The sequence below is a fragment of the Gymnoscopelus braueri genome, assembly GCF_963280865.1.
Source record: "Gymnoscopelus braueri genome assembly, chromosome: 9".
In the NCBI taxonomy this organism is placed as follows: Eukaryota; Metazoa; Chordata; class Actinopteri; order Myctophiformes; family Myctophidae; genus Gymnoscopelus; species Gymnoscopelus braueri.
In genome coordinates this window covers 23,769,683-23,785,502 of record NC_137610.1, presented here as the reverse complement: position 1 = coordinate 23,785,502, position 15,820 = coordinate 23,769,683, and the positions used below count along the sequence as shown (strand labels likewise).

General features: G+C 46.9%; 2 protein-coding genes across 2 annotated transcripts; one reads left to right on the top strand and one right to left on the bottom strand.

Annotated features, from left to right (window-relative positions):
* Nucleotides 1–7,628: 7,628 nt before the first annotated feature.
* Nucleotides 7,629–9,473, bottom strand: LOC308091561 (DNA-binding protein RFX2-like; the record flags this gene model as incomplete). The annotated part of the gene is made up of 1 exon (XM_080437226.1): nt 7,629–9,473. One exon carries the CDS (start codon nt 9,471–9,473, stop codon nt 7,629–7,631), a length of 1,845 nt encoding a protein of 614 aa, XP_080293352.1.
* Nucleotides 9,474–10,092: 619 nt separating this feature from the next.
* LOC308092667 (radixin-like) lies at nt 10,093–11,787 on the top strand (the record flags this gene model as incomplete). Its single annotated transcript, XM_080438733.1, has 1 exon — nt 10,093–11,787. Exon 1 carries the CDS (start codon nt 10,096–10,098, stop codon nt 11,785–11,787), a length of 1,692 nt encoding a protein of 563 aa, XP_080294859.1. The 5' UTR covers nt 10,093–10,095.
* Nucleotides 11,788–15,820: the final 4,033 nt, after the last annotated feature.

Sequence of the window (15,820 nt, the reverse complement as noted above, 5' to 3'; positions counted from 1 at the left end):
ACCCCATTCACCGAGCTCACCAAGATACAATGTTACGAAGGTGTTGACTGCTCTTTCCTGCTGCCTGACATCAACCAGTGGTATTCCTACTACAACGACCCCGACATCGGCTACCATGCATACCTCTGTGTGCCTCCATGTAGCAACAACTGTCAAGTCTTCTACCACACCCGTGACTCCCTCTACCTTCGCAGCATCTCCTGGAGCTGGAGACACTGCAGTGGCTTACACCCACAGAGTGGGGACTGGGAGAAACGCAGCCTCAGAGTTACCCTGACCCGGCTCAGAAAGAACCTAGGCGTGACACTGCTCTCACCTACATACGCCGATACGGGAGTCTTCATTGCCGGAATCGAACGCAACGGAGCGGACAGTCTGTCCCCAAAATTCCTCCTCACCGTGGTGGCACCACCTAAAACCCGTCTCGAAATCTTGATCGACACTGACTCCGGTGCCGAAAATGAAAGACTCCTGGAAGTATGGCTTAGCCAAGACCTGGACCGACACATCCACACCGCTTTCGGGCATTCACGTGCCCACACCGCTCTTGCCTACTGCCATAACAATCTTGCTTGTGCCCAAGCGTACTTACACGCTCGCTCGCTCAATGACCACGCTGCATGGGTTAGTCTACCCATGGACAACATAGTCCGCACTATCCCCATCCACCCCAATGACTACCCTGACTTACAGATTCCCACTGTGTGCCCCATACCCAAATCAATGATGCAGTTTTTGGAAATGGCTCATTGGGCGGGGCATTTCTCCTTGGATCCCAATTCTTCCCACACAATGACCAATTGGACTAGTAAAGACTCCTGCACACCACCCAAATCCACTGAACGCCACGCTCTGACCATACACGCAGTTCAAAAAGTAGCTCACACCTGCTTGTGCCGAGACGTCACACTAGGATCAAATGTAGGAAGCTCGGTCTGCATTGAATACATCCACGTGTCTTCTTCCGTAAAACCCGATTGTTCCTTCTCCGCGGGGGGAAAGGTGCACAACTTCACATGCCCATTCGAAGATCACATAACCGAAGCCACTGCTGCAGGTGTTCTATGGATCTGTGGTAGCACCGGTTACCACTATTTGCCCTTGAGCTGGAATGGATGCTGCTATCCTGCCATACTCACCTCTGGCATTCGTTCCATTCCAGCACTTGTCCCGCCAAAACGCCCCGAACTGGTCATGCCACAGTCTCTTACTCTTACCCCTCCCAAACTCAGGGAACCACTCACTGGTACACTGTGGAAGCACGGGCCCAACAAGATCGCTGAGTGGGATAACGGATTCGGCCCCGGAATAGACTACTATGGCTCTTTTAAAAATCGGACCATTTTGGACCCCGTAACTGGTACACTCAGCATCTCCCCTGTGTTTCCCATTGACGCCGGCAGGTACTCTGTGGTACTTAACGGAAGAGGGTGTTATCCCACGTTCGAGCTAACGTTCAACACAAGTGAGAATGCCACTGCCACTGACTCTCACCCTGTACATCACCGAATGCGCCGTGCCGTTGGAGGACTCTCCCCACCTGACGCCGGAGACACTGGAGATCTTCACCTTGACATCCTAGCCAAACTAAAGAAAAGCTACCCCGGGTACCGCTTCACTAACCCTTGGACTGATCCGGGAACCAGCATCGGGTACTCCATAATTCCCCAAATTGCCATGCCCGATGTATACAGGAAAATCAATATGGTGGCTGGTGAACTACTCGAACTTAAGGCCGCACTCACTGACACTGACCAAGCCATAACTCTCCTCAACCGTCAAGCCCACTTTCAGAGGGATGCTTCTTACATGCTCAAATTGGCCGTAGATGTTCTGACGGCCAAGGAAAGTGGAATTTGCAAACTTCTCATGGGACGCTGCACGTTTTTTATTCCCGATGAATCATCCAATGTCACTGCCCTTCTTGACCACTCCAAAGCCGTTCTGGACTCCCTAGTGCCCCCTCCCCCCGCCCAGGACTCTTGGTCCTGGCTCTCGACCTGGGGCTCCACTTGGGTGGCATGGATCGCCAGCGTCGCACTGCCCATCCTCATTCCCATTGCCCTGGTCCTCATTTGCGGTCCCCCATTGCTGCGCTGCTGCGTGTCACGTGTCATGAAGTCCCTGGAACCTAGCAACCAGCATAGCGTGCTCTACCAAAACGTTCCAAATCGCACTGCAAATCCAAATGTGTACGAGTCCGGCACTCCGCTCAAAGTGCTGCCTCGCACCACTAATTTTGGGAAGAACCCACTGCACACGAACCCTCTGTACACCACATTGGCAGTCCGGCCGGATTCCGGTTACGTCCGCCTTACACGCACTCACAAGCCCTAAAATGTTCTTTCCCTTCCAGGACATGACAACCAGACCCTGGAACAATTGGAACTACAGACACCCTGGACGTAACCCCCACCGATTACCAATTTCTGAATGGCACAAGCCACGAGCAAATCACCACGATTTTAACACCATACTCAAGTTCCGCGGCCTTGATCCACCATATGACATGCCCATAGAACAGGTGTTCTCTTTTCTCGAACAGCACCACCGTCTTGACCGGCCGCAATGGTATCGCTACATATGGCGAACAGTGCGTGACAAATGGCCCCGCACTGCGCACGCTACGCTGATACATTGGCTAGCCCTTAGATCCTATGATGAATGGATCAAGCTGCTCGATCTTGAAGACCCCACGTCTAGAGCCGTCTTCAATGATCTCCACACTGAAATGCCTCGAATTGCTTTCCAACGAGGATGCACTGCTTATGAACACGGCAACGTTGACTTCTTCGATTCATTAGAGCCTGCGATGCACAGTATCCGCCCTCCACCCCTCACTGATGGAAATTGGTACCCATCCAGTGACAATCCACGTGGCCAATCTCATGGGACTGTCCCATGGCACCCGTTCACTTTGCTAAATAATCTTATGCATCCTACCAGAGGTGGCCGTTATCTAGGCTACCGTGTTACCAAAGTTGAGATTGATTTTCAACCCGCAGGGACGCTCCATCACCGATGGGAGTTTCTCACCATCCAAAGATGGTCCACTCGCATCCGTGAACTCGCTCATACGGCACGCATACTGGATGCACAACCAAACAGGAAAGCCTGTATCGAAACCTTTTACAGATACTGCCACAAAGAACGTTACCGTATCTACTTCGCCGGCGTCCTATTATTCGAAGGGACGTGTTACCCAAGCCACAATTCTTACTCAGGCCGCGCTTACAGACCCTAGAGTTCAATGTAATGGACACCTGTAGAATGTCCATTCCAAGGAGGGAATGGTGATAAATCTAAGATGCTAAAAAAACAAAACAAAAAAACAACAACTCTTTTTTCTTCTCCTTCCCCAGATACTGTGCATTTACACCCAGACATCACCCAATCATTCCTTCATACTCTTACTCCCTATTAACTGGACTAGTAGACAGGACTTGCACGCACACTGTTAAAACGTTTTTATTTATTTTTGAAACGTTTTAATACGACCTGAACTATGCCCCCAACGGCCTCATCCCCCATCCTTGATAGAAACCGACCAATTCTCTTGACTCTTACTGCAAACGAACACACAACCCTAGTGGTAACTATGGGCATCCTTACATATGCGGTACTCATGTACCTGGCTTGGCGCACTTGCCTGCTAGTCCGGGAACTGTCCCTTGTCCCCTGTGAGACCATGCCCACCATCACACGCACACGCCCCATTCCAAGACCCACTGCCGCCCGAACCCCCACCATCACACGCACACGCCCCATTCCAAGACCCACTGCCGCCCAAACCCCCACAATATTCCTGGTACGCCCTCTCCAAGGAGGGAGGGTAAGGACGACTCCAAACGGAATACTATGGGAAAGGGCTTCTCCCCCCATCCAAACCACTGACCAAGGAAACGCTCACACGCCTGCCTTGGAGCTCTACAATGCATCTGTAGACTAGGTTTAGACTAGGCACATTTTTAGTGTGATGCACTCTCCTGTTAGGCCTTAGGCCAAGGAGAGTTAGCATGTGTTAGTGTGATGCACTCTCCTGTTAGGCCTTAGGCCAAGGAGAGTGCATGTGTTAGTGTGATGCACTCTCCTGTTAGGCCTTAGGCCAAGGAGAGTTAGCATGTGTTAGTGTGATGCACTCTCCTGTTAGGCCTTAGGCCAAGGAGAGTGCATGTGTTAGTATGATGCACTCTCCTGTTAGGCCTTAAGCCAAGGAGGGTGCATATGTTAGTAGGCACATTTTCGTTAGATTGTAAGAGCCCCCTCCTCTGGAACCGCTCCAGGGAGGCCTCAGCATCTGTAGACTAGGTTCAGACTAGGCACATTTTTAGTGTGATGCACTCTCCTGTTAGGCCTTAGGCCAAGGAGGGTGCATGTGTTAGTGTGATGCACTCTCCTGTTAGGCCTTAGGCCAAGGAGAGTTAGCATGTGTTAGTGTGATGCACTCTCCTGTTAGGCCTTAGGCCAAGGAGAGTGCATGTGTTAGTATGGTGCATTTCTCCGTTAGGCCTTATGCCAGGGGGAAGGCACAAAAATATGTTTAGAACGTGCACTTTCTGTTAGGCCTTATGCCAGGAACAGTGCATAAAAAAAATCTCTATCCTATTTGCTTCAAGGTGTTTTCTTAAAAAGTCTTGACAGTACTCTCCGACTGTGAACTTACACCTCTTCGGACAAATATACTTATCTTTTTGCTTCGCACCCAATCCCACTTGTTTGAAATCATTTAATGTATTCATGATTTAGGAGGGGTTGATGGGAAAATATGGTACTTATTTTATCAGCATCCATTTCAAAGGTTGAACATTACTATATATTTTTGGGCCTTGCATATGTGTGTGTCATGGCAAGTGGAAATTTCCACTTGCTCGTGCTAAACTAAAAACATTGAACTGAGATGCCTACGTGACAAAAACATGCTTAAAATTGTGTAAAAACAGGATACAAGCTGCAAGCTGAATTTGAATATCAGACTATCTGAAACTTTGATCGTAAACCGTCTAAAAGATACACACCCGCTCGTGTATCCTGTCGAGCTGACAATGCACTAGAAACCTATAGTAATGTATGGAACTGCCGGCACACTCCCGTTGACCTCAGGCGATCTTATCTACACCTGCTTCCTCCAGCAGTTGAGGAGACTTGAGAATACCATAGCAACCATTTGGCACGTCCCATAACTTTCACGTGCATGTCAAAGTTAACCAATCCAAGGTCCCCTTTTGGGGACAGACCCTCACTGGTTTCCTCAGTATGTAATAACATTACACATTTTGTGACAGTTAGAATTCTCCGCGATCTGCAGACTTCGGTTCTACTGACTCTGTTGTTCGTGCATACGAGGCGCCTCTTGCTCTTTTCCCTGTGTGGATTTATTGCTCTTCTGCCTCTCCGAGGCAAATCCTCTGATACGTTGAGTACTTGGTTTTTACCTATCTTGCATTATTGGTTCATATATTTCACAGTGTTGTTCCTGTGTATTGCTGTATTGAAATTAATAAATATGCTGATATTGAGCTGATGTGATCTTGGTTTAATGTCGTGTATGTACCCTCTGGACAATAGGATAAACTGAACAAAAGGTCACACTCCCGTCTTGGAGTGTGGTCCTGGCGCATCAGCGCGACAAAAACAAGCAACCACCTTCATGAAGAAAAAAAACAGCCGAAGGGGTCCGCCATGTTTCACGGGGGTCTGCGGGGGTCCCAACACCCCCAGGGGGTCCGGGGACCCACAGGGGTCCCTCATCTATTTAAAAAAAAAAAGTTATATATATTTTTTTAACTTTTCTTTTGCAAATTTTTATCCCACGATTTTGGTACCCCAAAATAAGCGTGCCCTCACTAGAGCCCCGTGCGCAGCTAGCGAGGACCTCTAGTTAAATAAATTATAATTGCCAAACCTGCCTACCGATGATGTCACTCGGAACTGTCACAGCCATCGTCTGAGACAGAGTGAGTAGACATAAATGGTGTAAGACGCTGAACCCCCAAATCAGTAGTTCTCAAAGTAGGGTTTTGGGAGACCCCAACTAAATGATTGATAGTTAGGAACCAAATGGATGGCAAAAATGGAACCACATTTTGGTTCCCTTTGTACACTCTCAGAGTTAAATTAACACCAAGGATTTTACAGAGTAGATTGGGGTCCCAGAGATAAAACTTTGCAAACGGTGATCCGTGGCCTAAATACATATCAAATGGGGGTCCTTGAAATGAAAAAAAGGTTAAGAATCGCTGATTTATATACTTTAAAGCTAGGGGAGAGCAGGTAGGTTAAGGGGGCATGCTCATTGCTCACTTCTCCATGTACACTGAGCACACACGCACGCGCACGCACCTATTTCTTAATGTTTCCTCTCTCTCTATATATATATATATTTATATATATATAACTCCATATGATTTGTGGAATTCATATATAGTGTAAATTGTTATTTCAGGGTTTCAGAAAAAAAGAAGATTCAAAGGAATTTCATAAATTAGAGGTTCGGCCGCTACGCGCCCTCACATCTATCCGACTGATATGCCCATACATGGAGATCTCTGTATATGTCAGTCCTTGACACTTTTATGCCCGTATATGGAGATCTCTGTATGTGTCAGTCCTTGTTCCTTTAATGCCCATATATGGAGATCTTGTTATCTGTCAGTCCTTGTCCCTTTTATGCCCATATGTGGAAATCCCTGATGTCATCAGTATATGCTCATATATGGGCATGCCCCCTTTTGTGCCCATATATGGAGCTGACTGATTTGTTTGCAGTTGATGCCATGAGACACACTGAAGTTACACAACACACTCCATATTTGGGCGTAGCTGCATTGGGAACTCCTTATATGGTAATGGCTGAGTCATGGTGACATGAGCGTGACGACATGGTCCACCCGCCGGCCGGCCAGTACTCCCTTAAGATACTTTTAGTATACAAAGTTTTAAAAAAAAAAGTCTAAGGACACACCTGAGAGGACCTATTAACACATCGGGTGCCAAACACGGTCTGAACCGTGTTTTTACAGAGTAGCGCTTTGGTGCCGGACACGGTCTGAACCGTGTTTTCAGTCTTTTTGTTTTTTTCGTTTTTTTCCCACACGGGAGGGGCTGGAGCAGCTCTGGAATCACCCACGGTGAATCTGAGAAGGAAGGGCCTTATAGATCACCGTGCCAAAAACATGGCTCCCCATCCGCTTCCGTTCTATCTCCTTCTCTAAAACCCCTATAATTCCGAAACATTTTACGTTGGGAAAAATTTTGTATGCGCAATCGCTCCGCCATTATGACCCGTGGTAAAGATGTTATCGTTCCAGGCGTTAGCCAGGACCATCGTGCAAAATGCACGCATGCTTTGTTTCACATGGATTGCTCGTTGTGGAGTCTACAGCTTAAACAGCGCCACGCAGCTCAACGGTGAGATTTCTGGCACCGAACGTAATCTGTTATTATAAAATTCTGGCACCGAATGTGTTAAGTGATTAATGTATTTTTGTATGTTTGGGTGCCGGGGAGACACGAAATGTCTCTTTTGGGTCTCGAACTAAAAGGTTTTGGAACCCCTGCACTATAGAGACCCTATTGCTGCAGGGATAGTTGCTGGGCTGGGCTAGTTAGGCTTCTAGATTCAACAGCTGCTACATGTGCTCAGATCTCATCCTCTGTCTCTTAACGGACCCTCGGGACGCATCAGCATTGCTGCCAAGTTCACTCATGTCATTTGAGAAGTACGGGTCTTTATTTGTCCCGGAGCATCTAAGGTCATTGAACTCTCCAATGACAGCGATAGCCGTTTGCTTGGTGGCCTTGGCCACACAGCGTTCCACTAGGTAGAGCATGTATTCATCGTAGAACAGTCGGATGAGGTGGCAGGTGCCGAAAGTGGCCGCGCTGTGCAGGGTGAGGTCCCTGATCACCATGGAGCTGTAGAAGGACCATTTGAGCAGGAACTGGCGTGCGTCCTCTAGGACCTCTACACATTTTTTGTTTTCCTGGTGGGGCTTAAGGACCTGGGAGACCACACCATCTAGCCAGGTAGCCCACTGGTCCCCGGAGCTTTGCTGCTGCAGGGTCGCTTTGAAGTTCTGCTCCAAGCGCTGGACAACGCTCTCGTCACACTGACACACCCACGACGCTTGCTTCTGGATGTTAGTGAAGTTGACCCTGTTGAGGTCAACAAGCATATTGTTTATTGTGGAGGTCTTCTGGAGGAGGGAGCGGGCTTCCTGGGCCAGGTGGTTCAAACGGGTGTAGTGACGCAGCATCTGGGCAAAGGCACTGACAACCTCTACCTTACTGCAGACCACCTCTTGAGGAAAGTCTCTCATTGCTGTGGTCATCCAGCCTTCCACTCTCTTAGCAAATTCACGGATGTCCCGAATTAGATCACTGGAAACTTGGCGCAGCACGTTAGGGATGAGGATCTCCACCACGGCTTCATAAAGGATGATGTCACAGCTCCTCATCCACATTCTGACACCTTCATATTTACATAGAGCCACCAGGTCGTCTCTGGGAATCATGCCCTCATTGCTGTTGGGGATGGCAGTGGCTCTGTCACTAGATGAGCACCAGAAGCTCTGCCACAGCTTCTCAATGCAGTGGAACTTGTGATTCTTCACCACATCCAGAATAGCCATACAGTTCTTCCTGTAGAGTATCTCCAGCTTCTTGATGTCATTCTTGGGAAGCAGCTGGCTGCAGAGGTGGTCAAGGGTGGGAAACCGTGGCAGGTCACAAGATATTTTTATGAACTGCGGCAGGTGGTGCTGACTCTGAGCTGCTTCTAACTGCTCTGGGGTGTTGGGGTTGGTGGTGTGTTGAGAGCCACCTGACAGAAGGTCCAACATGCAGTCCTTCACGCTCTGCTCTTGGTGGATAGTCTGCTGTCCTGTGACCATGTACTGAGGATCCTCCTGCAGCTTGCTGAGTGGCGAGTTGGGCTTCACCCGAATGCCATAGTAGTGGTACTTAGAGTTTCCTCTGGTGCCGAGACGTCGTGTCTTGAGGTCCACGAAGACAGAGCGAATGAGCTTGCCGAAGGAGGGTTTATTGACCGGTTCTAGTTTCTGCTCCTGACAGTGGCGCAGGTAGTCGTCATACAAGGAGCATCTGGACAGACTCCCCTCCCTTGCTATCTCTAAGTTATCCTTTAACCAAATCAGATGGCTGTTGTGCTGGGTGCTTTTGTGAGATGTAATCCTGGAGGACTGTCGGAAGTTTTCATCTGCCACTTCAGAGGAGACCACGTTAGTGGTGACTTGAGAGCCGGCCTGCGAGTTAAAGTAGTCACCACCCCCCTGTCTATACAGCTGGACTTCCGGATTGAAGAAGGTAGGGAAAATCGCTTCTCCGCCCTCTACATATGGGTACTGGACCATCGGATACCGATGCTGTACTGGTACCGCAGGGGCCTGAGCGGACGTGGACATGGGTATGCCCAAGCTGGACATGTAGACGGAACTTCCCACTGAGCTCTGCATTGCTGGGACCTTTTCTTGAGAAAACATTTTTTTATCCCTCTCTGACTTGCTCGCTTATTACTTCCAGTTGCTAGCTTGCTTGTTGCTACTGAGTGTTACGGCCGTTGGTAAATAACTGTCTCCACGGATACAATCACTATGGGGACTCGAGGTAACTGTTGCTACCCCCTACTCCAGTTTACTCTTTAAGTACCCTGTCTGGCCACTGAGGCGTGTCATAGATTACGCATCACAGCCAATCACAGATGTCTGACGTCACAGTGTTAGTACTGTGATGTCAGACATGTGACACAGTACTGATGTCATAGACTGGCTTCCAAGATATATAAGGCCAAACGCCACCGGCTACTCAGCAGTGCTGCAGTATCTGTCTCGATTGACAACAGAAGTTATAAGCCTAAATAAGATCCAGACAACAGTTTGTACCTTTGATTTCAATCGATCCGCTATAACACACTTAAATACGGTCTTTGTGATCTGACAGCTAGTCTGGTGTAAGGAGTGTCAGAGATAGGTAAAGAAGATAGAGATGGCTAAACTGAGGACCTTTCTGTCTGGTGTAAGGAGTATGGTGGGAGAGGGAACAGAGGTGCATAAACTGATCAACATGTGCGTGACCACCATGGACAGAGAGCAGCTGGAATTTCAAATGAAGCCAAATACAACAGGCAAACAGCTCTTTGATCAGGTGGTGAAGACTATGGGTCTGCAGGAGGAGTGGTTCTTTGGCCTGGAGTATATTGACAGTAAAGGTGATCTCAATTGGCTCCAGCTCGATAAGAAACTCACCCAGCAGGACGTGAGGAAAGAGAACCCGCTTCAGTTTGACTTCAGGGCAAGGCTATTCCCTGAGGATGTGTCAGAGGAGCTGATCCAGGAAATCACTCAGAGACTCTTCTTCCTTGAGGTGAAAGAGGCCATTCTGAACGACGAGATCTACAGTCCCCCAGAGACGGCTGTGCTGCTCTCCTCCTACTCTGTCCAGGCCCAGTATGCTGACTATAGCAAAGAAGTTCATAAGCCAGGATACCTCGCCCAAGATAGATTACTTCCTCAGAGAGTCCTGGAACAGCAGAAGTTAACAAAGGAACAGTGGGATGACAAGATGCAGACCTTGCACGAAGAACGCAGAGGAATGTTCAGACAAGACTCCATGATGGAGTACCTGAAGATTGCACAGGACCTGGAGATGTACGGAGTCAATTACTTTGAGATCAAGAACAAGAAAGGTACAGAAGTGTGGCTGGGAGTGCACGCCCTGGGCCTTAACATATACAAACACGAAGACAAGTTGATACCAGAGAATGGTTTCCGGTGGAGTGAGATTAGAATACTCTCCTACAATGGCACTAAGTTTATCATCAAACTCACTGACAAGAAAGCTCCCGACTTGGTGTTCTATGTGCCACGATTGCGTATCAACAAGCGTATCCTAGCGCTGTGCAAAGACAACCATGGGCTGTACACGACTAGGAGGAAGCCAGACACTATCAAGATGCAACAGATGAAGGCTCAGGCCAATGAACACAAACAGATGGCGAGGGCTCTTGAGCAGAAACTTGAGCACGCTCAAAAGGAGAAAGAGAGGTTAGAGCGAGAGAAGGATGAGCTGTTTGAAAGCCTGAGACAGAAAGAGGAGCATACACTCAGGGCCCAGAAAGAGCTTGAGGAGCAGACCCGGTGTGCTTTGGAGTTGGAGCAGGAGAGGAGTAGAGTGAGGGAGGAGGTGGAGAGGTTGGAGAAGGAGAGACTCGCTACAGAGGAGGCAATGGCAGAGCTGACCAAACAGGCTGCTGACCAGACAAAGAACCAGGAGCAACGGGCTGCTGAGTTGGGTGAATTCATGGCTAAGATTGGCATCCTGGAGGAGGCCAAGAGGAAGCAGGAAGAGGAGGCGTCAGAATGGCAACATAAGGCGATGTCGGCCCAGGAGGACCTAGAGAAGACCAAGGATGAACTGAAGACAGCCATGATGACTATGCCCGCGTTAGCGGCCCCTGTACCGGCGCAAAAGGAGAATGACGAGCAGGACGACGATAGCCACACCAAGGCCAGTGTCGAGCTGTCCAATGACCACGACCTGCGTAACGAGGAGGAGGAGCGTGCCACCGAGGCCCAGAAGAATGAGAGCACCAAAATGCAGTTGCAGGCATTGAGCTTGGAGCTGGCCCAGACTCAGGACGAGACCAAGATGACCCAGAATGACGTGCTGCACGTCATGAACGTCAAGGCCGGCCGAGACAAGTACAAGACACTGCGGCAGATCCGCCAGGGCAACACCAAGCAGCGCATCGACGAGTTTGAGTCCATGTGAGAGAGACTTAAGGCAGCTATATGCTCCAAATTAATTATTACAAAATGACGCCACTTAGCAGCGGTGATAAGCTCTGAGGTGGACACCTCAGCCCACGTACCTGTTTTCACTCTCTCAGTGGTTCTTAATGTTGGTCCCGGGACCACCAGGGGGGTGTGTGTATTGTAAATGGAACCAGATGGACCCTTACTGGTTCCAATTGTAGACTCAGTTGAATTAAAGGATTTTACAGTGTAGATCAGGGTCCCAGAGCAAAAACCAAAATACTGTGTCAAATGGGGGTCCGAGGCCTAATGCATATCAAACTGGGGGTCCTTGAATTTTTTAAGGTTGAGAATCACTAAACTACATTATGTTGTACCTACAGTACAGCCTGTAATACATTGTAAAGTCTTCAGTGATAAAACTAGAATTGAAAAAAAAGTTAGCTAATTGAAATAGGGCTGCAACAGTTAATCGAACGAATCGATTTGATCGTTTATAAAATAAAAAATCCATAATCAATAATTCAATAAAATACTTTGGGCACGTCATTATAGGGATCGATTATTAAATGAGTATTTTATAAAAAATAATGCAAAAATTGTGAAAATTTAGTTAGCTGGTTTCTGCCGGATAGCAACGATATTATTATATTATATATTATAACAATATGTATTATAATGTATATTATATATTATAATATAATAAATATTGTATTAATTAAATTATTAAATTATTAAAATATTAATATCTTATATCTCTCAGACCCAATTAGTTCAGAATGCGGCCGCCACATTCCTTACTAGTAGGTCACATATAACGCCAGTGCTGTCTGCACTGCACTGGCTGCACATTATATGTTAGATTTTAAAACCCTTTGAATAACTTCTAAAGCATTACACTTATAAAGCATTACATGTCCGTCGCATCGCACTACAATGAGTAGTTCCGTTGTGACTTTTAGATCGGTTAGTTTCACTATTTTTACACAAGTGACGAAGTATAAAATATTCGAAAACGAAATCAATAGAATGATTGCTTAGATAATCGATAGTTGCAGCCCCCCCTGCCCATAAAAAAAAAGAAAAAAAGGCCTTTACAATATAAATTAAAACAAACTAAAATCATAAAAAGAAAAAATACTTACCTTTGTTGATCAGCTATTTTCATTATTTGTCATATGATGTATAGGGCTAAAACAGTTAATGGTGGCCCAAACCTCTAGTTAATTAAATCTTCTAACACAGACGTTGTCAAATTGTATAAATCTGTACGTCCGTCCGCCTGTAGTTCACGTATCTCGAGAACCGTCTGACTTCAAACTTGGGACAACCACCCAAGAGACATTTATATGCCCAGCACCGATAGGCGGTTGTCCAGATATGGAGATCTAGTCCAGAACTGCAGAGCCAATCGATATGCCCATATGGCCTCGGAACTCCCACTGCCAATTGGATTGTGGCTTACAGAGGTAAACGGCTGTACCCTAGAAAAGATAACATACTCTCTAAGAAATAATATACACGTGTTATAGGATATGATACGGCAACCCTTTCTTACTTATCTAGAAAATATCCCATCCCACATGATTGATTGATCATTAGCATGGTCTGATGATACGTCCCAGGTGCATCCATGTGATGTTTTCTTTATAGTTAGTGACTCTATTTATATCGGCACAAATCACTACATCTGGGGTAGTCGGCAGGACATGGAGGAGGTTCTCGTGTGAGCGACATGAAAAGACGTGCGTCGTTGAGTGTGTATCGTCAACGGTGTACCGTAGTAGTGTGAAGCACGAGGACGCGCTACCAAAAACTAAGGGGGTAGGTAGTGCCCCAGAAAAACTCCGGGCACAACAATGCTACCAAGTACCAACCGAGCTCAGCTCTATATGGTAGGTTGTGCGTCCGTTTGCCGAGTGGGAGACTGGGGTTTGATCCCAACTCAGTGCAAATCAGTGTTAATTTTGACAGCAAATTCTGATTTAGTCTTAGTCCTATGAATAACACACCATAGTCTTAGTCGACTAAATGTCAAAATCTTAGTCTTTTAGTCTTAGTCTTAGTCAACAAAATGTATTTTGACAGCAAATTCTGATTTAGTCTTAGTCTTAGTCTTTTGAATAACACACCATTTAGTTATAGTCCTATTTTAGTCAACTGAAATTATATAGTCTTAGTCTAGTCTTAGTCGACTAAATATTTAGTTTTTTAGTCTTAGTCTTAGTCAACAAAATGAACAGTGGTGCGAATCACTACATCTGGTGTAGTCGGCAGGACATGGAGGAGGTTCTCGTGTGAGCTACATGAAAAGTCGTGCCTCGTTGAGTGCGTATCGTGAACAGTGTACCGTAGTAGTGTGAAGCACGAGGACGGGCTCCCAAAAACTAAGGGGGTAGATGTAGTGCCCCAGACGAGAACAGGCCACAACAACTCTGCCAATTGGGCTCAGCTCTATTGGCATGGTAGGTTGTGCGTCGATTTGCCGAGTGGGAGACTGGGGTTTGATCCCAGCTCAGCGCGAATCACTACACATAGAAATAAAGTTCTGTGTTTTTGGGGTTGCAGATTCTAATAGACACATTAGTTTTCTTGTCAGACCACAATTTAATAGGTGGAGGAAAGCTTATTATAATAGAGTGAATGTCATTGCACAACCAGGGCACAATGGTGACATCACTGCTGTGATGTCACCATTCAGCATGGGGTTCAGTGCCATCTGGTTTTACTAATAGTAATAGTATAGCTTATCGGTGTCACAAATGCTGTCTAACAGCCAAGAGCACCATCTATTGGAAACACCAAAAAACACAAAAAGTCGTCAAAGTTGTCTTTGGCAGTCTGGGCCTTTGGAAAAAAGTTGTCAAAGTCGTCCTTGGCAGTGAATGTTAAGTTAAGTGTGTGACATTGCTTTATGATGTGTTTCTTTTGTTTAAATGTTTTTAAAGCACATTGCCTTTTGCCATCATCCGCATCAGCATTATAGCAGGAGGAGTCTTTGCACTGATCACTGTAGCCAAAGTCAAAGTCTTCATCTTTCTCTACCAGCCCATTACCACAGATAGGCTGGCCAGATTTAACAAAGCAGAAGTGCATCCTCTTCTTCAGTTGCTTGCTCACATGGCATGGATGCTGCACATTCCTTTCCTGGGGTGCATTCAGGCGTTTCGTCATGAGGAGTGCCAAAGTTGTGTCCGATCTCGGGCTAAGGTGAGATGTGAGACCTTAGGAGGGACATGATTATTGGAGTTCTTCACAGTAACGACGCCTGTGTTCATAGAATTCTTTTTGTATAACCACCCATGCTTGTCACAGACGGTTGATTCCCAAGCAGCTCCGAGCACATTCCCAAAGTTTCTGTTGGTGAAGACATAGGCCAGACAGTAATTATCATGGTTCTGTTGTATAAACTCTGTCAGACTCAGGTCGGGAAAGCGAAAAGGATTGGACTCGTCATTTGATAATCGTTTTCACCACAAAGTTGATGTTGCGGATGCCATTGAAATCTATGCGCTGATAAATGGAGTTAATAAACTTCACATGGTTGGCAATCTGATCCATGACCTTCTGTCTTGTGCCGTAGTATTCGAAGAAGAGGTGGTCAGTCTGGATTAAGAGCTCACAGGTGGTCCTCTCATTCTGCATGGTGACTGGACCAGGAGCTCCGTCCACCAGTGGCTCATGTCGTGAACTGGATCCTGGTACTTAGGCAGTGACTCGTGAACTGGTTCCTCGCGGAGTCGCGGTACATCTGTATCCGATCAATTAGCTAGTAATAGTTAGATGTCGTTAGATAGCCGTGCCTGAATTGACAGGGTGTGCCAGCGTGGGAGAGTTGAGCCAAGGGTAAGCGGCGCTATTCATGACTTGTTCATGTGTACTTACCCGGAAGGTGTACAGATCACACTGGACTTAAAAGGCACTGGATGAATGATCGTTTTAGGTTAAGCTACTTTGATCTTTGATCTACTTTTATCTTGGATTTTTGAGAGGCCAGCGCCTTTTTCCATAAGAGTGGCATTTATGGAGCAGAAAGTGATATAATATTT